Genomic DNA, 25,475 nt, shown 5'->3' with positions numbered 1-25,475 from the left:
GAATTCCTGTTGACCGTATGTGCCTGGTACTGCATTTGGCCTGGCGATGCATTGGTGCATGAAAATAGATGTGGTACCTATCTCATGGCACTTGTGGTATAGAGGTAAGGACACAGAGTGAGGGGCACCTGGGGTGGGGGGCTCAGTCAGTGGGGCATCCGACTTCAGCTCAGGTCATGATCTCGCTGCTCACGGGTTCGAGCCCCGCGACGGGCTCTGTGCTGACAGCTCGGAGCCCGGAGCCTGCTTCGGATTCTCTGTCTCCCTCTCTCTCGTTCCTCCTGTCCCACTCACGCTCTGTCTCTCTCACTCTCAAAAACAAATAAACGTTAAAAATAGTTTTAAATAATAATAAAAAAAGATTATAGCGGGGACACCTTGGTGCCACAGTCACTTAGGTGTCCAACTCTTGATTTCAGCTCAGATCGTGATCTCAGGGTTCATGAGTTCGAGCCCTGCATTGGGCTCCATGCTGACAGTGCAGAGCCTGCTTCAGATCCTCTGTCCCCCTCTCTCTCTTCACCTCCCTTGCTCACTCTTTGTCTCTCATAAATAAATACAAATTTAAAAAAAAAAACAGGTATTGATTAATTAAAACATCTGATAATTACAACCAAGGCCATTGGGAAGGACAGGTACATGGTTCCCTGAGGACACTTAAGGGTAGCTTTGATCTAGTTGGTGGGGTCAGAGATACAGTCTCTGAGGACAAGTGGGTGGTAATGGCATGACCTTGAGGCCAGACAAAAACAGATACACTGAATGTCTATGGCCTTATGTGCTATTCGTACATCTCTGCTTTATACATAAAAGAGTAAGGCTTTTTACCCCGCTGTACCCCAAAGAATTAAGCCTGTTTTGTCCCCATGGGTGTGATATTGCCCCGTGAAAATGTGTACTATAGATTCCCAGCCATTGGTAGTCACTACTATCCCGTTCTGCTTATGTTCAAAAGCGTGTCCTGTAGGAAGAGGACGGACAAGTGTCTTCCTGTCCCCACCCCACCCCCATATGGAATTTTAAACTGGGGAACAAAGAACTTAAATGCTATTTACCCTGGACCAGCCAGTGACTCTAAGGCAAGCATTTCTGCTGCTCTTGGCCTCTGCATTCCTCATCTACTGAAGAGGAATGCTATTCTCTGATCTGGTTACCTCTGCTCTCTATGCAAAGGGAGGTTCGGTGTCCCCTGAGTACTTGTTAGAAATTTAGAATCTCGGTCCCTACCCTGATCCATTCAATCAGAAAGAATCTCCACGCAATAGAGTTTTGTTGTTTGCACGGTGTTTAAGGAAACTGATGTGTACCATACAGAACATTTGTGAAGATCATGTTTTAGTTCCGTTTTTACATCTTATTTCTAGTGTCTACCACAGTGCCTGGCCAAAAACAAACAAACAAAGCAACAGGTTCCCAGTCAGGAAATGAATGAATGAATACTAAATTCGTACAAAGCGAGAGGGTGTATAGACTTGATTCATTCTGGCTTAAAACTCAGGGTTACGGTCCTCTTTAAATATTTTATCCAGCTCTAAAAATTGATTTGCAGTTCCCATGAATTTTTAAATGCATGTCAGAAAATATTTTTCTTTGACGTGGTCATGGCCAAAGAGTGTGTCTGTTAATTAAGGCCAGCAGTGGCTTCCTCTCCTGTCTTCCCTTGCCCTCTCCTCCCTCCCCAGTCACCGTCTCTGTTAAGTTTATTGTAAAGCCAGTTCCGAAAATAGCAGCAGAGACACATGCGTTCCCACTCGGGAGGGAGCCTGGCCACCTCAGGAAGCACATGTTGGTGTTGGCTAACGTGGAGACTGCAGGAGAGTCAGGCTCCTGTCTCCTGGAAACTGTGAAGTCTGCCAAGTAATAACCCAAATTAATTTTTTAATCATTTATAATTCTTGAGATGATTTTTATTTAATACCGTTAAGTGATCCGTGTATCCCTCACAGCGAGTCTCTTGTGCATACTCTCTGTAAGTTGGTGCTTCTAACATGGCTAGGTTGGGCCTGACGATGACCGGCATGGCAACTTGATAAGGCAGGGAGTTTGCCAGAAGGGGAGAGTTGTAGGGGAAGTGCCCAGGGACTAGGCAGCTAGATTTGGAGAATGAAGAGGGTGGGTGGAGGCAGTGGAGCCAGTGGTGACTAGCCATTGGCAAGTGCCCCACCTGCCTTGCCTGTCCTTCTGTGGTAAAGGCATGTGGATTACGGCATAACCCCACCCACCAGAAGTCCAGGGACTGAAACCACATTCATCCAGGGATCACTAACACCCATCTGAGTTATTGAGGCTGGTTTTTTTTTTTTTTTTTTAATTTCTATTTATTTCTTTTGAGAGGGAGAGAGGGACAGAATCCCAAGCAGGCTTCACAGCAGAGCCTGATGCAGGCCTTGAACCCATGAACTGTGAGATCGCGAACCCCAGAGTCAGATGCTTAACCGACTGAGCCACCCAAGTGCCCCAAGGCTGTTTTGAAGTTTTAGGTTTTCTTCCTTCCCTCCTGAGTCCAGGCTACTTTGTGTGACCATACCTTCGCATGGCATCAGCCTTGACTGGGGCCAAGATATTTGTACAGCAAGAGCAGGGACACACAAGGGTAGAACAACTTGTCTCCAAAAATCCTTAATGCAACAAGTGTACTCCAGGTGACTTGGCTTTGGTCACGTACTTGTCATCAACATTACCTGGAAGAGATGGAATCCAAGGAACCAGAGTTTATATTTGCCAAGCAGCACTTCTCAGTATATCCAGATTTGAATCAGAAACATTCCATTTTTTGCAGCACCTGGCTGGCTCAGTCAGTCAAGCGTGTGACTCTTAATCTCAGGGTTGTAAGTTCAAGCCCCACGTTGGGTGTAGGAATTTCTTAAAAATGACAAAATCTTAAAAAAAAAAAAAAAAGAAAAAGAAAGATTCCATTTTTATGTTAGTGACTGATTCAAATTATTTTTTTAATCTATGGGAAAAAACATATCTGTGAAGGAAAGTCGAACCTTATGTAATTAGAAAACCACTAAATACAAGCTTTTTTCTAAAGTTCGTAGTCAACAAGGAAAATAAATGCTGGAGAGATCTGACTAATTACACCATCTCCCATTTATGACCCCTTATAGTTTATAGGGTACCTTCCAGCAAGTTAAATAATTTGACCTTCACGATCATCCTGTGAGGTCGCTAGGCCTGGGGCTGTCATTTATGTCTTAGAGAGGAAGTATTAAACTGAGTGTAAAAAACTTGCCAAGGTTGTTTGGTCTCTGGCGCATTTTGCCTGAGTAAAGGAATAGTACCCAGTTATGTCCCAAGCACTCCAGATACACTGTCTCATTAACCCTTCCAACATGGTGGAATGAGCTCATTTTTTAACAAAAAATTTTGTTTTTACATTTATTTATTTTTGAGAGACAGAGAAACAGAGCACACGGTGGGGGGGGGGGGGGGGCAGAGAGAGAAGGAGACAGAATCCAAAGCAGGCTCCAGGCTCCGAACTGTCAGCACAGAGCCCGACACGGGGTTCGAACCCACAAACCATGAGATCATGACCTGAGCCAAAGTCGGATGCCCAACCAACTGAGCCACCCAGGCGCCCCAGGAATGAGCTCATTTTAATGATTAGAAACAAACTATCAACACTTAAGTAGTGTTTATTGAGTGTCAGTGTAGTAGCAGACTTTCATGTGGGTTCAAGACTTTTAATGGACCATCTTATTTTATCCTCAACTCAGGTGCTCTAGATACAAACGAGGTATTTTTAGAACTCTAATTTTACAGAAGGGGACGATGAGGGTTTTTTTTTTGTTTTTGTTTTTGTTTTTTAATGGCTAAACACCTAGGATCACAGAGTCAGTGGTGAAGCAAGGATTTGAAGGCAAAACTGTCTCTTTACCACTTTGGTGGGCCGCATACTTTTCACGCCTATACCTCAGATTAACCTGAATGAGATGACTGACCCGAGACACTTTGTCTTCTATGACGGTAACTGCATGTGGTTCAGCATAATAATAGGTACTTTTTTTGTGTCCAGTATTAATTTTCAGAAACAGGAAACAACTGTGAATAAATGGATTATTTGGGGAGTTTATCGTTGCTTTGAAATCTGCTATTCACTTAATTTAAGAAAGACTCTGCACTTGAAAACTTGGGAAAATCCACACCTATTTGTCAAATTTAGGTAGAACTTTTCTTTTCCCAACATTTATTTTTGTCATTAATTGAAAATGTCTAAGTTTTCATTGATTTTTTTTTTAATGACAACAGCTTCCTGAATGTTGATTTGGTTTCATGACACTGGAAATGAATGATCATGTTTGTAAAATTATAATTATAAAATTATGAATAAAGGGACCCATCCCTTGGTCACATCTTTGAGTGGAAGAGTCTTATATAGACTTTGGTCTTTAACTTCTAACTCAAACATGAACATGATGCTTAGTGTAATAGTGATCAGAAGGAATTAGAATTAAATTCAGCAGACCTTTGTCTCTATTTTTTGTTCCCTGTGAAGACAATCTTTTAAATCATGAGCTGTTTTACTTACCTGCCTCATTAATAGGCTTCAGATTGTGAAAAAGTCAGCACTGTGGTCTCCTTTCAACTTCAGCAAAAGGGTGGGAGGTCCTTAGATGTAACCTCTGTAGAAATGCAGAAGAGGCCTTGGTTCATACGTGTGCTTCACCCTTGCCCACGTGTTAGCGGTTATATTCAGTTTCTGTACCTTTAACTTGGACACCTGACAAGTTTTTTTGAAGAAATTGATACTATCATCTTCTGTGAAAGAACTATAATGATTCAGTTGAGTACAAGCCTCCAGAATGTGCTTTTTAGGTTTCTCTCTGGAAGGATACCAGAGAGATACCCACTAGTCTCCTGCACCTTTTAACTTGTGTGTTGAGAATTCCCCGCTGACACCCAGTCTTACACCACTGTCAAAGAAAGTGGGTGTGTATATTCATAAGTGTCGTGGTTCAAAAAGGACTTTAAAGAAATAATATTAATAAACAAGGAATTTTAATTATAAAATAAGGCTCAATGGAAGCCACTTCTTGACCATCTGTGTGTCTCGTGCAGAAGAGCATGTTACTGTCTCCTTTTGCTTTTGTGCATTTGTAGTAAAATGTGTATTTTATGTAATTATGTATGGAAGTTAGGCAGCGGGCTGAGTCCTTGGGAAGAAACAGTGTATACAGGGTTTGTTATTATTTATAAATTCTACTTTATGAAGCATGGAATTACAAACATTGCCTAGGATTTATTGAAAGATTCAGTATAATTTATCTTCCTGGCCTTCCTGTAAAAGACGTGAGACGGTGAATGGATTAGTGGCATTCTAATGCTAACCTTTTTTTTTTTTTTTTTATCATGTAGTCACTGCGTATTATTGATTAGAAGCTGCATTTTTCAAACTTCGGCTATTCGTGAATCACCTTTATGATTTTGTCTACATCTGAACATAATATCTATTACTTGTTTGAAATATTCTTTAAAATAACTTATTTTTAATTTAAGTTTTCAAAAGGAATCATTGCCACTACTATTATTTATTCGGTTAATTAATTTTTATTAGATATAGCTATCTTTTTTTTTTTTTTTTGAGTTTATGTATTTTGAGAGAGGGAGAGAGAAAGAATCCAAAGCAGGCTCCACATTGTTAGTGCAGAGCCTGATGTGGGGCTTGAACCCACAAACCGTGAAATCATGACCTGAGCTGAAACTAAGTGTGAGATGCTTAACCAGCTGAGCCACCCAGGCACCCCTATAGCTAGCTGCCTTTTTAAAATTAAAGTCAGTTTTATTTATTTATTTATTTTTTAAACATTTATTTATTTTTGAGACAGAGAGAGACAGAGCATGAACAGTGGAGGGTCAGAGAGAGAGGGAGACACAGAATCTGAAACAGGCTCCAGGCTCTGAGCTGTCAGCAGAGCCAGACGCGGGGCTCGAACTCACAGACCGAGAGATCATGACCTGAGCTGAAGTCGGCCACTTAACCGACTGAGCCACCCAGGCGCCCCTAAAGTCAGTTTTAAAAAGTATTGCTTTTTCGCTTAATTTTAAAAGTCACCTTTATATTACTACTATAACTTAGGAGCTAGACTTTTTTTTTAGTCCACATTAAAAATATACACACGTATTAAAATTAAAAAATGTAAAAATCCATCCAGATAACTGCTCAAAATCACTGAGCCAAACATTGGGGAAAAGTGGCTAAACGCGAAATGGACAGTTACTAAGAGTGGCCATCGTGCCTTCATTGACACAGTTTTCTCTTAGAACTTGGCAAGGGTTCACTCCCACCCCACATGACCCTGAGAGTCACGTCTGCCATTCAGTTAAAGAGGTGACACGTGGTATTCACTGTCCTCCTTTTTAAATAATGCCCTGGTTCCCTCTTAAGGAGTCTCCTTATTAAGGGAAAGTGACCTTGACTTTGTAGGCCTGTAAGGGTGCTGGCAATAATGAATTTTTTATTTTCTGTGAGGCTAGGTCTAAATTGGATTCAGCATAATGCTGGTGCATGTATGTAAAAAGGTGACCAACTGAATTTCAAATGCACTGAGGATGAAGTTCTGCTATTCAGTACAGCCACCTTTGTTTTTAGCCCTAGTAGTAGCTACTTTGCAACTAAACAATGCAGTTTTCCTCCTGGCTTCTGAAATCACCAACCATGTCTAGCTGGGGAGGAACGACTTCTTTCGTAACCAATTCCAGAAATGAAATACAGTTTGTTCTGGCTTTCTATTTAAAAAAAAAAAAAATGTTTTTTTTAATGTGCTGAGAGATTTGGATGTGAAGTCTTGAAAAAAACAAAGTATTCTTTCTAAAACATGCAAATGTGTCTCTCCATCACCTAGGAAACTATTATGGGACACCCAAACCTCCTAGCCAGCCAGTCAGTGGGAAAGTGATCACGACGGATGCCTTGCAAAGCCTTCAGTCTGGCTCCAAGCAGTCGACCCCAAAGCGAACCAAGTCCTACAATGATATGCAAAATGCTGGCATAGTCCACACGGAGAATGAGGAGGAGGATGACGTTCCTGAAATGAACAGTAGCTTTACAGGTAAAGACCAGATGACCTTCCCCCTCAATGGACTGGGGGGAAGAGGCGGTGGGAGGCGTTTGTAGACAGTGATGAGAAGGTGTCTGTTCTCAGGAAGAATTCAGAAGGGCTGACAAAATTCTGTCTCTGATCATGCAAGGTGTGGAGAAGAGGTGACTTTTCCTTGGTCTATTTTTCATGCTTCTTTGCAAGACCATGTTAACATCACCCAAATATCTTAAAGGGGCTAGAATGAAATGTCTGTAGAAGGGAATCTAGAATATTCAGCATTATTTCCTTCTCTTCAAAACGATAGGTCTTAAGAATATTTGTATTTTGTTCATTTATTTCTTGGCCATGACACTATTCCATAATTACGACTGATTGCTTATAAAGACAAATAAGATAATTTGTTTACCGGTTTAATATTCATTGATGCTGATAGAAGGCTAATAGCAACCTTTTCTCTCATACTTTGCAAGTACAGATTCCAGTGGAACTCTATAATGTATTCAGTTAGCTTATGCCAATTTTTCTGTCCGCCCCCAAATGGAGAAACATGGAAAGATAATAAATACTCATTTCTGTCTTGCATATGCATTCTATATTATATAACATATATTACTCATTGCGTTGTACATTTATATGTACATTCAAGGCTACGTACCCCCAAGCTTAGATACGTTGTATTTTATGAGGGGATCTTCAAGGACAAGGCCTCTAGGTAAGACTAGACTGGTTGGGTAGCACCCACTTCCTGGGGGCACCATTCACAGAGGCTATGGTGTTTATTTCTCGGGTTAGTGTAGTGACCAAGAATGGATCACAAATGTTTTTCACTTTATGGAGGTTTGACTTTATACAGTAACTCAGGATGGAGCACCTGCACAAGACGTGAGTCACTCCCGTTTATAATATTGTGACTTTGAAGAACACCTTGTTTCTTCTGTTCTTTCTGTACTTAAAAAGTAATTTCTTCGATATTTTAGAGTATAGCTATGGAACAGTTATCTATTTGCAGCATATGAGGTGTTTCTCTCTCTTGGTGACCTTCCTTGACATCATCACACTACAGTCCTTACTTGAGTAGACTCCTTCCCAATAATGGGGAAATTAGTTAAGCTCCCTATTTTCCTTCTCGTGTTAGCAAATCTAATAGAATATTTAAGAAAATGTGTTTGTTCAATGCTCTCTACAGCCTATATAGGCCTCTTTGACGTTTTCTTTTTTTTTATTAATTTGTTTTATTTTTTATTATTTTTTTTAATTTACATCCAAATTAGTTAGCATATAGTGCAACAATGATTTCCCAGGAATAGATTCCTTAGTGCCCCTTACCCATTTAGCCCATCCCCCTCCCACAACCCCTCCAGTAACCCTCTGTTTGTTCTCCATATTTGTGAGTCTCTTCTGCTTTGTCCCCCTCCCTGTTTTTATATTATTTTTGTTTCCCTTCCCTTATGTTCATCTGTCTTGTCTTTTAAAGTCCTCATATGAGTGAAGTCATATGAATTTTGTCTTTCTCTGACTAATTTCACTTAGCGTAGTACCCTCCAGTTCCATCCATGTAGGTGCAAATGGCAAGATTTCATTCTTTTTGATTGCCGAGTAATACTCCATTGTATATATACACCACATCTTCTTTATCCATTCACCCATCGATGGACATTTGGGCTCTTTCCATACGTTGGCTATTGTTGATAGTGCTGCTGTAAACATGGGGGTGTGTGTGTCCCTTTGAAACAGCACACCTGTATCCCTTGGATATATACCTAGTAGTGCCATTGCTGGGTCGTAGGGTAGTTCTATTTTTAGTTTTTTGAGGAACCTCCATACTGTTTTCTAGAGTGGCTGCACCCGCTTGCATTCCCATGACGCTTTCTCATTAAGCTCAGAAGCCTGAAATTCTTCAAGATGACAATTAAAACAATTTCTGATGGCTTTATTGTCACACCAGTAACCCAATGCTTCTGCAAGAAGCATTAGATAAAGAAGAGACCTAATTTGTTATCCTGGTTTCTTGGTTCTCAGTAGTTGTCTTACTATGAACGTAATTTCTAACTTTCCTCATCTGTAAAATGGTTAAGGTTAAATCATATCTAGGTTCCCCCTTCTAGCTCTAAGATTTTGAGTCCACAAAAATTTTCATTTTCCAATTAGAATGGATTAGGCCAGGGGCTGACCTACTATTGTTCCAGCTAGGAGAAATTTGCCATCTTTTATTACATAGGCATTTATTTAAATCAGTTCATTTCGTTCACGTAGAAATATCTGATTCATATTTAGTAGTCCTTGCTGATATGAAAGCCAGTTTTGAAAAAAAGTTAAAATATTTCTTTTTAAAAGTAGCTAACATTATAATGTCTTGATCTTTCAACAAATAAGGATAGCACATCATGACGTTACCCAAAACATATTTCCAGGCACAGAAAGAAGACCTGGGGAGTGATATGCAGTGAAACACTCCTGCCAGGTGGAAGACGGTCCCCAGGAGACATGAGTGTCCTTGTCTCTCCTCTATTTATTAAGTAATTTCTTGGTATAAAGCAAGAACAAAGTAGGAATTGTTGACAGTTGGTTTTAATACACTTCCTATGTCTAACTACTAGGAACCTTTGTCTCTTAGAAAACATGCCTCAGAAATTCTGACTCCATTCAATCTTCGCTTGAAATCCTGGCATCGAAGAAAAACTTTTGGGCCCAGGTCATCATTGCTGTATTCAGTCTGATCATTCATTCCGTGCGCGCACACGCACACGCACACGCACAAAAGCCAAGTGACACTTGAACGTCTTCTGCAGCTTCCTGTCCTAACCCCCAGAAAGCTGGTAGGATGCATAGAAAAGTGATGTTCAGATGTACATGTGATGGGTATCCTCAGTGTGTTGAGTAAATGCCTCCTCACTTACCGAGCTGTAACTATGACAGCTGACAGCCTGTCATACCCTAACTCATATAAATTCTTTCAAATAATTGACACTGTGTGTATCTCTGTGTCTATGATATGTGTATCAAACTAGCTATGTCAAAGCATTTTGCTCTCTGAACCACTTTAAGTAGCAATCCACCAGCCACTTGGAGCACAGAGTGACAGTAACATAATGAGGTCTTGGCTCTGGGTTGCGAGAGTTGTGATAAAGGAATGAGTGTCATATCCAAATACGGAAACACTATGGAGCTATTAAAAATATTGACCAGGATATTTTTAATTCACATGCTGTTGTTATTATCTTAGCAGATTTCTGCTCTGTGGCTTTGGAAAGAGGCACAAGATGTCTAAATAGCATGCCTAAGTGATATTGGGAATGTCTGCAGGCAAAGGCAGGAAATACATGGTCAGAAGCATCCTGGGGAGGTGGCCACAATCCCTGCCACCGTCTGTGACTGAGGCAGGAGCTGAGCAGTGAACAGTCACCCCAGATACTCCCCACAGTACTGACTGTTGAACACAAAGCATTCTTCTACAAACTGTGCCCAAACTATGGACCTGAAGGAGCCCTTGAAAATGAATGCTATGTGTGCTTCGTGAAGGTAGAGTTATGAGCCAAGCACACACATTTATACAAATAAAAAATTTTAAAAAGCGCATTTGTATAACTACTTTGTTTCGTACAGCTTGGAAAATATGTAACAAGCCACCACAACTAAAAAGTAGCTAGTTTATCCATTAACCTCCTCTAAGAGACATCAAGATATTTAATTGTGTTTTGAAGCCTTTTTTTTCTCCCACCAGCCCCCCTGTTATTGAACATGAGGTTGCTGATGCTTCTTTTCCATTAGTAGGCAATGATAAAGCATTGCTTTGGACTGTCAAGAGATAATATTACTCTAAGAGCTAATGTTTCTCCATTGCTATGTGGCAGGCATTTTGCTAAGCTCTTTACCCATATGCTAGAGAGGTCTAATAGCTTGTCCAAGTTCACAAAACCAGTGAGTGTCAGAGCTGTCATTTCAAGCTGACTCCAGAGCCTACATGCTCATCCAGTGTGCTATTTGTGTTTTCAATCAGGTTTATTAGTTATGTGCCCAGTCAAGGATGCACATAATCTCGAAGTACACAATGCAATATAGGCTCTGGAAGTGTATTTTTGACATGAGTTTATATTCTCAAAGTTACCCTCAAAAGCCCCCAAGTATGTGTATTTGTATGTTAAATGCTTGGAAGCTTCCTATTTACTATGAATGAAAAAGTTATCGATGTTATTTATGGTTTACGAGTCCTTTTCACATGTATCCTATGAACCACCTGGAAATCTTTAGAGATAAGCAACATAAGTATTACCTCCCCCATTTTGCAGATGAGATCACCAAGGAAAAGTGCATGTTCCCTCACTCTAGACAGTGGGAGAACCGGGCTTCCTCGTTGCCCATCCGGTCTGTGTTCCAACAGTCCCTTCTACCTATCCCGTTGGGATCCATTGGCAACCTTTCATAAGAGAGTGACAGCAGTGCTCCTAAATGTTCGGTGAATCCATTGAAAGATGTTCTGAAATCAGAGCACATGTCAAGGTCAAAGCCATGATTAGGACTATTAATTTTTAAGTCTGTACTTTTTTCCAGCCTCTCATTTTTGGACTTTGCATTTTCTTTAAAAGAATGAGATTGTTTGAGGTTCTATTGAACTGGAAAGAAGACACAGAAAGCCAAACACGTCAAGTTGCTCACATTAAACATCTGTAGCTTTGTTTTTGTTCATCAATTAGATGGGAGGAATCCTTTGACAGTATGAAGTCATCATCATGTGCACTTTAAATATCTTACAATTTTGTCACTGTACCTCGGTGAAGCTGAAATATTTTTAATAAAAAATATCGATGGCTTTTTGTATGTCAGTCATACCTCAATCAAGCATGTGTTTAAAGAAGACGTGTACAATATACAAAATGAAAAATATTTGGATACTTTACAATAAGGTCTAGTTGCTAGAGGAATTTTAATTTTTCTTTAGGAAATTATAGTTGCTTAGATATTTTGCCAGTGAGCTAACATTCCCTTCCCATAGTCAAGGTTTTGGAACGCTGGCAGGACTTTGCTTTTTACATAAATTACATTGAGAGTTTAACCGAATCCTTTAATGTTTATGTCCAGCCTGTTGCCACTGCCCCCTTTTTTTTGTTACATCCAGCTTCTATTAAAATGGGTTGATTAAAATTCTTACATAAAATTATTGAATGTCATCCATTGTCCTAGGACTTCTCTAGCCCTTAAATACCATGTTAAAAGATGATCACTGACTTTGGACATTTGCCTTTCTAGAAGCTGGTCCCAGTCCCAGAGGACCCGTCAGGCCCACGCTGAGTGCCAGGCCCTTTGGCAGGCATTTTACGTGTCCTCAGTCCTTCAGTTCTTCTGGCATGTGCATTTTGTTTTCACCTTACAGTTGAGGAATCAGTTGCTCAGAAAGGCAGTCCGTCTGTTCTGAAGTCACACAGCTAGAAACGGGCAAACTCTGTGATCTGGACTGTGGTCTGATGTCACATCCATCCTGAGGGCCCAAGCTGACCTGAAGACAAAGGTTAATCATAATAACTTTGATGAAGAAACTGAGGATGATAGCAGCTAACAAATACTGTTAGCTGTATCCTACACACTGCACCGGCTGCTTTACTAAATTCATGCATTCCTCCCCACAACCCAGTGAGGTTGGTACCATTATCCCCATTTTATAGATGAGGAAACCAGGGCTTTCAGAGGTTAAGTGTGTTGCCCAAATTAGCAAAAGGTGAGGCCAGGATTCAAAGTTAGGCAGTCTGGCTTCTAAGTCAGTGCTTGTAATCAGTATTTGTTCTCTTCTCTTTCTGTTTTTGTTTTTGTTTTTTTGTTTTTTTTTTTTTTTTTTGCTTGTGCCATATTGCTTCACTATTTTTTTTTAAAGGAATTGTGATTGAAGTATTGGGAACGTTTTGCATAAAAGTACAGATTCCCACCTTCTCTTTAAAAAACAGATCTGGAGGGGCCACCTGGGTAGCTCATCTGACTTCTGCTCTGGTCACGATCTCGTGAGTTCAAGCCCCGTGTCGGGCTCTGTGCTGACAGCTCAGAGCCTGGAGCCTGTTTCAGATTCTATGTCTCCCTCTCTCTCTGCCCCTCCACCACTCATGCTCTGTCTCTGTCTCTGTCTCTCTCTCAAAAATAAATAAACATTAAAAAAAGATCTGGAAATACTGAGTCCACTCTTCCTCAGGACGCTGACATGGCACACAGAATTCCTTGCCCCCATCAGAAAGGCTGCACCCTCTGCAATGCTCCATCTAGACATATTATTTGTGCCTCAGCTGGCACCGCAGACATAGGAGTTTGGACTCTGGCCCATCGGCAGCAAGACAGAACCCCTCCCAGAAGGTGAAAGTTCTAGTGAGTCTTTTGAGAGCTCTTTATCTCTGTCCTCCAAGTATGATTCTTGTATCTGAATCTCCATCACTGGGTGGTTTAAAAATGCACATTTTGGAACGATCCCCCAAGTCTATTCTCTATAGTAGAGAGTCAGAATCTGCACTTTCACCATCTTTCCGGTGATTGCTATGTACACGTCCATGGAGGAAGTGTACATTCTAAAAATACCAGAAAAGGGGCGCCTGGGTGGCTCAGTCGGTTGGGAGTCCGACTTCGGCTCAGGTCATGATCTTGCGGTCCGTGAGTTCGAGCCCCGCGTTGGGCTCTGTGCTGACAGCTCGGAGCCTGGAATTGCTTCGGATTCCGTCTCCCTCTCTCTCTACTCCTCCCCTGCTCACATTCTGTCTCTCTCTCTCGAAAATAAAAACATAAAATACCAAAAATGAATATACGTTGGCTCCTAGAGACTTAAGGGCGACTCTTTTAAATCTTGCCAAGTTTCGAATTTATTTTCTGTCAATTTGTAATTTCAAATTGTTTCTTCCCTGTTGGCTTCATTTCCTTTTTTCTCCTTAAAAATTCTAGTTCTTTTATTAACCTGCACTCATGGATACAAATTGTGAAACCAACTCAAATTGGCTTAAGCAAGAATTTAGAGGATCAAGCAACTGAAGAGGCCAGGAGTACATGGAATCAGTGGCTCAAGCAGAAACATTAGGCAGCTTTCTCTTTCATTTCTGCTGTCCGCTTTGTAGACTTAATTCTAAGTCAGGTCTTGCCAACCTGTGTCAAGATGGCCACAAGCACCTACAGCATGAGAATCTGTCAGCTTAATAATTTCAGCATCAAGAAGATAATTCCAGCAAACGCTTGTATGCCTGACATTCATTTGCTTTGGATCAGGCACCTGACCCAATAAGAAAGGCAAGAGTGATAGCCCTGTGACTTGGGCATACCACATGAGCTAGGTGTGGGTTTAAGTCAGTCCCCACCTGGACCACAAGAACTTTGATGGGTTGGATTTCCAAAGGGAAGTCTGAGAGCTGGTTCAAGAGAAAGAGGGTAGAGATAAATTGCAGGGAAAGACCACAGGCGTCCTCCTCAGTGGTGGCAGATTTTTGGTGGAAGTGGTTGTTTAATAGGCTCCATGTGCCCTCCATCCAACTTCTGAGTTAGCTTCATTCTCTTGTGCATCATTGGGAGCGAGTCATGAGAGAAAGATTGGAAAACGGCCTTTCATTATTCCTCAGTCTGCTTTCAGAAATCGTAAGTGTCTACAGGAGAATTACTGTGGGAGGTGGAAAATAACCACAACTCCTGATTCTTATGTTTTAAAGCCCCGTGGAGACTGACGTTTAACATCCTCATAAAAATTCAGCCAGAATGTCAGCAGCGCCATTTGTAGATACGTTGATGACATCATCTCTTGATGTTTCCAGTTAATAAGAACGCAAGGAGATTCATGTACTTCGAGTCTTCTTTTAAAACCCAAGTCAAATTAGTCCACCCACATGATTCTGTTCTGGGGGTAACTGTCTTGTTTTTTGCAAGAACATTCGCTTACTTTTCCAAAAGAAGCTAGAATCTGACTCACTGGGATAGCTGTGTCTATGCTCTAAAGTTTTATATACTTGCCAGCTTGATGTGCCAGTTTTTGATCTTTGCCACTGTCTACCAAAAATGTTCTAAATAATTGTTACAAAAATGGAGAATGATGCCACCCTATCTGTGTTTTCTTCTTGCTGTCCAAGGCCCTCTGAGTCATGAAACCAAATGACACCTAGGAGTGAGAGTGTGGCTCAGTCTGTGTTTTGATGCCCCTATTGGTATAAGAGACGTTAGGGTTTTAGTTCTGAATTTGTTTCTTCTTTGGCATTTCCAAGGTTTTGAGCAGTGTTATTTGAGCCTGTCTTTCTCTTCTTTCTTTTTAAGTGCGATAAATGTGGTCTGTCATTTTGATGTTTTCTATTAAGAGAACTTCCGTCGAAATAAAACAATAGAGTTGATGGCCAGCAGTTGGGAAAGAGCGAGGGCTTTTAAGAATATAGATGCAGACAGTAGTGAACACCTTGTTTTGAGGTATGATTGATGAATTTTTCTCTCTCTGTCTCTCTCTCCTCCTCTCTCTGCAATTTGACAGCCGATTCTGGTGCCCAGGAAGAGCACACTCTCCAAGAAACAGCGTTACCGCCTGTGAATAGTAGCATCGTCGCTGCTCCCATCACGGACGCTTCTCAGAAGTTCCCTCAATACCTACCTCTTTGTGCAGAGGATAATTTAGGTCCTCTACCCGAGAACTGGGAGATGGCGTACACCGAAAATGGAGAAGTCTATTTTATAGAGTAAAGTATACCCTTCGTCCTCTCTGAAGCTGTCCCTTTATGTCGTCACTCTTCCTTCTCGCCCCCTAGTGGCTACGGTTGTAAATTAACATCTGAAAGGACTGATTTTGCGCTGATGGTATTTTTTCATATAGTTTCACAGGCTTTGTGCCAAAAAGCAATCAGCACAGCCTTCCAATCATTGAGTCTGAGGATCTTGAAGAAGCTTAAGTTAATAATTTCCCTCAAGAGTGAAACAACCATATTCTGGTGTATATATAAATTAGGGCGTAATATATAAAGAACATATGGAGCCATTCAGTAAATTCTTTGGTTACTTTTTTTTAATTGGGTTGCAAGGGCTTTAGGGTTTTTTGTTGTTGTTGTTGTTGTTTTTTTCAGTTGCGTTTTAAGAGTTCTTCATACATTCTGAATACAATTCCTTTAACATCTTTGTGGTTTGTGAACATTTTTTCCAAGTCTGACTTTTCATTGTCTTGACTGTGTCTTTTGAAGAGCCCCAAGTTCTTAATTTTGAGGAAGTCTGATTTATCAATGTTTTTCTTTCCTGGGCTGTGCTTTTAGTGTGCTGGCTGAGAAGTTTTTGCCTAAATCAAAGTTATAAAGCTGTCCTTGTCTGCCATCTTTGTTTTAGAAGTTTTATTGCTTACATTTTCCATTTAGGTGTATGATCCATTCTAAGTTGATTTTTTTTTTTTTTAACACGGTGCAATTACATGGATTGAAATTTGAGAATATGGTAGTCTCCCTCCCCCAGTCCCTACCCTGCAGTCTCACGTGGCACAGTTTTAGCCACTCATGGTCAACTGTGTTCTGAAAACAGATGATCCTCCTGACACATTGTCAGAAGGTCACTAGTGGCCTCATGCTACATCACAGTGCTTATGTCACTCTCCTCATTTCATCTCATCACATAGGCATTTTATCGTCTCACATCACCACAAGAAGAAGGGTGAGTACAGTACAATAATGTACTTTGAGAGAGAGAGGCCACATTCACGTAAATTTTCTTATAAGATATTGTTATAATTGTTCTTTTTTATTAGCTATTGTTAATTTCTTACTGTGCCTAATTTAATAAATTAAACCTCATCATAGGTATGCATGTATAGGAGAAGACATAGTATATTTAGGATTTGGTACTATAAATCTACAGTTTCAGTCATCCGCTGGAGAGCTTACAGCTTAGCTTCTGTGAATAAAGGGTGGATTACACTATACAGATGTGAAAAATCTTTCAAAATTATAAAACTTACATATATCTATGTGTGTATACATATGCATATACATATATACATATATATGTATATGTATATATAAGATATTACTAAAAGTTAAACATTTAAGGGGAGCCTGGGTGGCTCAGTCAGTTAAGCGTCCAACTTTGGCTCAGGTCATGATCTCGCACTTTGTGGGTTCAAGCCCCGTGTTGGGCTCTGTGCTAACAGCTCAGAGCCTGGAGCCTGCTTGGATTCTGTGTCTCCTACTCTCTCTGCTCCTCCCCTGCTCATACTCTGTCTCTCTTTGTCTCTCAATAATAAATCAACTTTTTAAAAAAATGTTTTTAAAATTAAGCATTTAATAAGTGGTTTACTAAAAATGGAAAAATATACAAACAATTGAAATTATTCTAAGAATCTCAGGTAATAGCATTTTTTCTCCAATAATGGTCAACTTTTTAAAATTTGTTTTAAAAATTTTTTTAATGTGTGTTTATTTTTGAGAGAGAGAGAGACAGACTGTGAATGGAGGAGGGGCAAAGAAAGAGTGAGACACAGAATACAAAGTAGTCTCCAGGCTCTGAGCTGTCAGCACAGAGTCTGACGTGGGTCTCGAACTCACAAACCGTGAGGTCCTGACCTGAGCCAAAATCAGACGCTTAACTAACTGAGCTGCTCAGGTGCCCCACTAAATTTGTTTTTTAATGTTTATTTAACGCGATCAGCACAGAGCCTGACACGGAGCTTGATGTCATGAATCATGAGATCATGACCTGAGTCGAAATGAAGAGTGAGACACTTAACCAAATGAGCCATCTGTGTGCCACAATAATAGTCAGTTTTTAAAATGCTACACTTTGGCTCTATTATTAAGATTCTCTGTTAAGATTTACCATGGTTTATATCCCACTTAAAAAAAAAAAAACAAAACAACCTAAGACAAAAAAAAAAACAACCACAAAGTGGCCAATTAAGCTATAAAATAAATAAAAATATAAGTAAATCTGTTATATTCAAATTGAAGTTGAAGGTCTGCTGTTCAGTGAACAATAGCCAAGTAAAAGTGACAAAGAAAAAGATTAGAGAAGACACAAATTACCAGCATTAGGAATCAAACAGGGAATCACCGCAGACCCTGAAGACATTAAAAGGTAATCAGAGAATGTTGCCAACAAACCTACACACTAAAGTTGACAACTTAGATAAAATGGACCAATTTCATGAGAAGCACGAACTACCACAACTTGTCTGTATGAAATAGATAATTTAAATAGCTCCATAATGACTAAGGAAAATGAATTTGTCGTTTAAAAACTCATGAAAAAGAAATCTCCAGGCCCAGATGGTTTCACTGGAGAACCGCTCCAAGAATTAAATTTCTATACAGTCTCTTCGTGAAAACAGAAGTAGAGGAACACTTACCAATTATGTTTATGAGACTATTGTTACGTTGTTACCAAAAACAAACAAGGAGAGTCTAAGAAAAAAAGAAAACTACAGAGCAAGAGCTCATGATTATAGACATAAAAATCTGTACCAAAATATCAGCAAATAATACTCTATAACAGAGAAAGAATTTTATACCATGATCAAGTGGGAATTATCCCAAGGATATAAGACTGGTTCAATATTTGGAAAATTCATAAATACAATCTACCATATTAAGATACTAAAGAAAAAACCCGACATCATATTTATCAATGCAAAGTCTTTGACAAAATTCAGCACTCATTCATGATAAAAGTTCTCAGAAAAACAAGAACAAGGGGAATTTTCTTGGCTTGATAAAGAATATCTACAGAAAACCTACAGCTAACATGACACTTAGTGGTAAAAGACAAAAAAAATACTTCCCCTGCATGATTGGGAACAAGCAAGGATATTAGCTCTCACCACTCTTTTTGTTTTTTGTTTTTTTTTTAATGTTTACTTATTTTTGAAGGAGAGAGAGACAGAGTGTGAGTGGGGGGGGGGGGGCAGGGGCAGAGAGAGAGGGAGACACACAATCTGAAGCAGGCTCCAGGCTCTGAGCTATCAGTGCAGAGCCTGGCACGGGGCTCAAACCCACAAACCGTGAGATCACGACCTGAGCCGAAGTCGAATGCTCAACCGACTGAGCCACCCAGGCGCCCCAGGTCTCACCACTCTTAATCAACCTGGTTTTGTAAGTTCTAGCCAGGAGAGTAAGTCAGGAAAAGGAAATAAAAGGCCTATAGTTTGAAAAAGAAGGAAGAAAACTGTCCCTCTATGCAGATCACATGACCATACCCAAGAAATGTATAAGAAAGTACAAAATCACAAGAAATGTAAAAAAATGTTCTAGAATCAGTAAGTTCAGCAAGATCACAAGATAAAAGATAAGCATACAAATATCATTGTATTTATGACCATTGTATTTATGGACATCAAAATTCAAGAAAAAATATAATTCACATTTTCTTCCCAAAAAACTCCACTTAAGCATAAATCTAACAAGATATGTCTAGGATGTTATATACTGCAGACTACAAAATGTTGTTGAAAGAAATCAAAGAAAGTCTAAATGGAGAGATGTCTTCCATAGATTGAAAGACTCAATTATATAGTAAAGATGTCCGCTTTCCCAAAATGGTTATGCACGTTTAGCAAAAATTCTGTCAAAATCTCATTGAAGGCTTTTGTTAGTATAGACAAGTTTATTTTTAAAATTTATATAGGGAGGCACCTGGGTGGCTCAGTTGGTCAAGTGTCTGACTTTGGCCCAGGTCATGATCTCGCGGTTCTGAGTTGGAGCCCAACATCGGGCTCTCTGCTGTCAGCACAGAGCCTCCTTCTGATCCTCTGTGTCCCCCTTTCTCTCTGCACCTGCCCCCCTCTCAAAAATAAAAATACAACACTAGACATGAATAAACAAAGTTTATATAGAAAGGCAAAGGAGCCAAAATAGCTGGAATAGTTTTAAAAGAGAAGAATAAACTTAATCAGTTTGTCCATTATCAAGACGTATTATATAGCCGCAGTAACGGAGGCTGTGTGGTGTTGGCGATGAAATGGGCACGTGGATCAATGAAACCCAGAAACAGACCCACAAGTATGTCTAAGTGATTTTCAACAAAGATGCCAAAGCCATTCACTGCAGGGAAGAAGATAGCCTTTTCAAAGAAGTGCTATTGGAGCGAATGTTTAGCCAGAGGTAAATAAATTAGGCTCAACCTCAGCCTCATAATTTATACAAAGAAATTAATTCACAGTAGCTCATCACAGACTTAAGTGTAAAACACAAGGCAATAAAAGTTTTCAGGAAAAAAATTTTTTTTGAGTTCTAGGTCCAGACAAGGAGTTTTTAAGACTTGACATCAAAAACATTGAACCCTAAAAGGAATTACTGATAAATACAGCATCATCAAAATAAAAAAAAAACCTTTGCTTCACTAAAGACCCGAATAAGAGGATGTTTTAAAAAGCAAACTACAGAGTGGGAGAAAACGTTTGCAAACCCCATATCTGAAAATGGACTGTTATCTAGAGTATATAAAGATCTCTCCAAACTCAATAGTAACATTAAAAAAAAAAAAAGATCAGTGAGAAAAGGAGCTGCAGACGTTTCAATGAAAGGATATACAGATGGCAAAGAAGCACGTGAAAAAATGTTCACCATCATTAGCCATGAGGGAGATGCAAATTAAACGCAGAAAGATATCATTACATACCTGTTAGGATGGCTAAAATAAAAAATAGTAAGAACGGTAAATGATGGCACAGATGCAGAGAAACTAGATCATTGCTGGTGGCCATGTAAAATTGTATGGTGTTCTAGAAAGCCGTTGGGTGGTTTCTTTTTTTAAAATCGTCAATAAGTTTTTATTTTATTTTTATAAGTATTTAAATTCTAGTTAGTTCCCATGTAGTGTAATACTGGTTTTAGGAGTAGAGTTAATGATTCATCACTTAGTATAACACCCAGTACTCATCACAACAAGTGCCCTCCTTAATGCTCATCACCCATTTAGCACATGACCTGCCGACCTCCCCTCCAGCAACCCTCAGTTTGTTCTCTATAGTTAGAAGTCTTTTATGGCCACCCTTTCTTTTTTTTCCCCCCTTCCCTTATCTGTTTTGTTTCTTAAATTCCACATAGAAGTGAAATCATATGGTATTTGACTTTCTCTAACTGACTTATTTCGCTTAGCATAATACCCTCTAGTTCCATCCACGGCGTTGCATATGGCAAGATTTCATTCCCTTTGATGGCTGAGTAATATTCCATTATATATATATATATATATATATACATATATATATATATGTATATATATATATATGTATATATATATATATATCCATACACACACACACACACACACACACACACACACACACACACACCACTTCTTTATCCATTCATCATTCGATGGGCTTTTGGGCTCTTTCCATACTATGGCTGTTTTTGATAATGCTGCTATAAATATCGAGGTACATGTGCTCCTTTGAATGAGTATTTTTGTATTCTTTGGCTCAGCATCTAGTAGTGCAGTTGCTTAGTGGTGCTTTTTAACTTTCTGAGGAACCTCCACACTGATTTCCACAGTGGCTGCAGTTTCTTATAAAACTAAACATGCAACTACCATATGACCCAGCAATTGCACATTTGGCCAAAGAAGTGAACACTTCTATTTACAGAAAAACCTGGACATGTATGTTTATAGTAGATTTCTCCTAAATAACCAACAACTGGAAATAACCTAGATGTCCTTCAGTGATTAAACTCTGGTACATTCATGGCATGGAATACTACTCAGCATTAAAAATAAGTTATTATTGATATATACAACAACCTTGATGAGAATGAATGAAAAATAGCAATCCTCAAAGATTACATACTGTCTGATTCCATTTTTAGAGCATTTTTGCAATGACAACATGAGATTAGCAGTTGCCAAGGACTTAAAAAGGGTTTTAGGGGCAGAGATTAGAAGGGAACCAGATATGGCTATAAAAGAGTAACATGAGAGGGGTGCCTGGGTGGCTCAGTCCATTAAGCATCTGACTCGTGATTTCAGTTCAGGTCATGATCTCATGGTTCAGTTCATGGGATTGAGCCTCACGTCGGGCTCAGCACTGGCAGCTCAGAGCCTGCTTGGGATTCTCTGTCTCCCTCTCTCTCTGCCCCTCCCCGGCTCATGCTCTGTCTCTCTCTCTCTCTGTCTCTCTGTCTCTCTCTCTCAAAATAAGTAAATAAACATTTTTAAAAGAAAAGAGTAACATGAGAGATCCTTGTGATGTTGGAATTGTTTTGTGTCTTGACTTGTGGATATCAGTCGGTATTCCATAGTGACATTGTACTATAGTTTTATAAGATGTTACCATTGGGGGAATCTGGGTAAAGGGCATGCAGGATCCCTCTTTGTTCTTTCTTATAACTACAGGTTAATCTCTAATTATCTCATAATACAGAATTGCTTTTAAAAAATCATACATAATCTTCCATCGCCGCAGTGACCATTATCGCTATATTACTGGTTTAGGAACAGTACAGACCATGAGTTGTAGTGTTGGACTCCCTGGGTTTGATTGCCAGTGTTTCTCGGTACCCACAGAGTATCTTTGAACAAATGTCCTCATTTTTCTGTCCTCAGTTTTCTCATCTGTAAAATGCATCAATACTTCCCTCATGAGGTTAGCATAACGATGAAATAAATTGTAACAAATAGGTAAAAAGAATAGATTCTGGTCATTGTAAGCAGATCAATCATATTAGTGGCAGTAGTTGTTACTATATTATATTAACTTTCTTTTTTTTTTCCTTTTTAATACAGTTGAGATGATTTGTATATACATTTGCGCATTCTGTTTTTCACTTAAGCCTTAAGTTTTTGCAGCAGTTAATAAGATTTGAATCATTTAAAATGCCTATGGCAGTGTTTTTCAGCATTTACAACCCAAACTTCAGACTTCCAAAAACAATTTAGGTTACTACCTAAATTTAAAAAAAAAATTTTCTTTTTTTTTCATTTCTGATTTGCAGTTTGAACTACCGGCCTTGTAGTTCTTTGCCTCTCCCATTTGGCTTGCATAGACTGGCCTGGGAGCTCACACAGAACCTTATCCCAGGGTCCTGAGCTGCTTCGGGGCACTTCCTCCAGACATTCTCGTGCCACTTTTAACGTGGTTGAAGGCCAATATCTATCTCTTGCACTGGTCCCGCACACCTTCAGACGTTCAAGGCCTCACTCAGTGTCTCTTGAAACACTTCCCCTGGAGTCAGACGATGCCCTCCGGGAGGCAGACACATTTAGCTTCTCCAAGCTTTTGTGGGGGGTTTTTTGGCCCAGATTTTGTTTATGATAGGTAATTTTGGGTTGTCTTCACTATTGTGTGCAACATAATTCAGGATGCTGCGATTAATGATAGGTATTAGCAGCTTTGAGCCAATTGTGTGAATTGAGGTAGTTTCGTGCTGTCAGGGGGAGTTCTTATGTAATGTAATGAGTGAAATAGCAGCCTTCTTTGTGAATTCCAGCATCCAAGGTTTAAGTCACAGACAAATTGAAAGCAAATTGGAGTTTGCTCTTCTGTAAAGGTGAAGACTAAAATCAGTCTAGATAAGGGGAGACAGCATAGACAAGGGGTATCATTTGGAACCCATTTTTCAAAAATAAAACTGACATCACATTTTAAGCTTTCCATAACAGAATGATTATACCTTAAATAAGTAAAAAGCCTACTGAAGGCTCTTCCCAAGCCTTTTCTTTTTTTTAATTTACATCCATTTTAGTTAGCATATAGCGCAACAATGATTTCAGGAGTAGATTCCTTAATGCCCCTGACCCATTTAGCCCATCCCCGCTCCCACCCGGAGTCCCTCCAGCAACCCTCAGTTTGTTCTCTGTATTTAAGAGTCTCTTATGTTTTGTCCCCCTCCCTGTTTCTATATTATTTTTGCTTCTCTTCTCCTATGTTCATCTGTTTTGTATCTTAAAGTCCTCATACGAGTGAAGTCCTATGATATTTGTCTTTCTCTCACTGAGTAATTTCGCTTAGCATAATACCCTCTAATTCCATCCAGGCAGTTGTGAATGGCAAGAATTCATTCTTTTTGATTGCCGAGTAATACTGCATTGTATGTATATACCACATCTTCTTTACCCATTCATCCATCGATGGACATTTCCCAAGCTTTTTGTAATTCCAGACTCAGGCTGTCTTCTGGGATGAGTTTGTTTTTGGGAAGTAGCTTTGCTCTGGTTGGCGGAAAATGTTCAAGAACATGTAATTCTGTTGTCATTGAGCTTTTTGCTTTTTCTCTCTCTCTCTTTTCAAATGCATTTCTTGTTTTTGTTTCTGGATTTCAGCCATAACACGAAAACAACATCTTGGTTAGACCCTCGGTGCCTGAACAAGCAGCAGAAGCCTCTGGAAGAGTGTGAAGATGATGGTAAGGGGCTAGCAAGGTCTTGGTTCACGTGTGCTTGAGGCTGTTCACATGTGCAAATTTTAAGGAGTTACAGCAAGGTCAACCAGGATTTAACAAATGAGTTTTTAAAAAGTCATCTCATTTCTAGTAAATAAACTGTAGAGCAATCAGAATTGGAGGGCAATCAGAATTGTTTTAAAAGAACAGTTTGTTTACACATGAAGGCAGATGTATACTAGTATCTCCATTTTAAACAGAACTTTAACACAAACTATTTCAATGAAAATATAACCTCTGGCTTCAGGACCTTGGAGAAAACTCTAGAAAATCTCTAGGAATATAGAAACCAAAGGTGCTCTGGTTACTCATCTATGGGGTCCTAATCCTATATTAGGAAAGTCTTAGAGGAAAAAAAAAATCAAGAAATTTTCTTGAATTCTACATATTGCATAACTTGGCATAGGAAAAGCGGATCGTGACTTCTTCAGAATCTCTGTGTAACTTAGAATATATTCTGATTATCTAAAAAGTATGCTTCCAAGATAGAGCCCGAGGTGTTACCCTTATCTCTACTCTGCCTGTTAATCTTGAAAAAGAATCAATTGGCTAAGAGAGTTACTATTTTAAAACGTTTATTTCACGGCTTTGGGATTTCTGATTATTTTTCCAAAATGAAAAAAATTAGAACAAATGTTTCCTTTTCAGTACTCTGAAGTCTGTCCCAAGTTGTACCAAAATTACTTTTTGACATGGACGAATTAAAAGGGAAATGGTTTGTTTAGCTGCTCATTATTCATTTCTGGCATTTGAATTAGTAGTATAATTATGGAATACATATTTTCCTGAAAGATAGTGAAACTTTATTAATTTGTCCTATGGGGCAGAATTATATAAACTTGAGGTTTGCCTGCAAATGTAAGCCAGTGAACTATAATGCTGCCAAAAACCTTGTACTTCTAGATCTTTCTGTTCTACATGGATTGCAGATACCATGAAATGAGCATAAAATTGTGTGTTCATATTTATGGGAGTGACTCCAAGTGGAAATACAAATCCTTCTGACTAAGGAGACCTGAGTGAGATGCTTCCCTGATTTTGGTGGCTGAAGAAGGAATGGAACACGTGTAGTCAGCCTCATTATTTTACATGCTTAAGG

The 25,475-nt window shown here is 39.4% G+C and overlaps 1 protein-coding gene across 9 annotated transcripts in view; it reads left to right on the top strand.

Moving 5' to 3' along the window:
• The window catches only part of MAGI1 (membrane associated guanylate kinase, WW and PDZ domain containing 1), a 629,340-nt gene that overhangs the window by 508,355 nt on the left and 95,510 nt on the right, over window positions 1-25,475 (top strand). For all 9 annotated transcript variants that reach the window (XM_042979370.1, XM_042979366.1, XM_042979371.1 and 6 more), the window contains exons 4-6: window positions 6,846-7,052; window positions 15,505-15,706; window positions 24,258-24,340. In XM_042979370.1, coding sequence (XP_042835304.1) covers window positions 6,846-7,052; window positions 15,505-15,706; window positions 24,258-24,340 — 492 coding nt within the window. The remainder of the gene's footprint in view (window positions 1-6,845; window positions 7,053-15,504; window positions 15,707-24,257; window positions 24,341-25,475) is intronic.

Source organism: Panthera tigris, chromosome A2 (assembly GCF_018350195.1).
Source record: "Panthera tigris isolate Pti1 chromosome A2, P.tigris_Pti1_mat1.1, whole genome shotgun sequence".
Classification (NCBI taxonomy): Eukaryota; Metazoa; Chordata; class Mammalia; order Carnivora; family Felidae; genus Panthera; species Panthera tigris.
The sequence above is the reverse complement of the archived record's forward strand: the minus strand, read 5'-3'. Positions and strand labels throughout refer to the sequence as shown.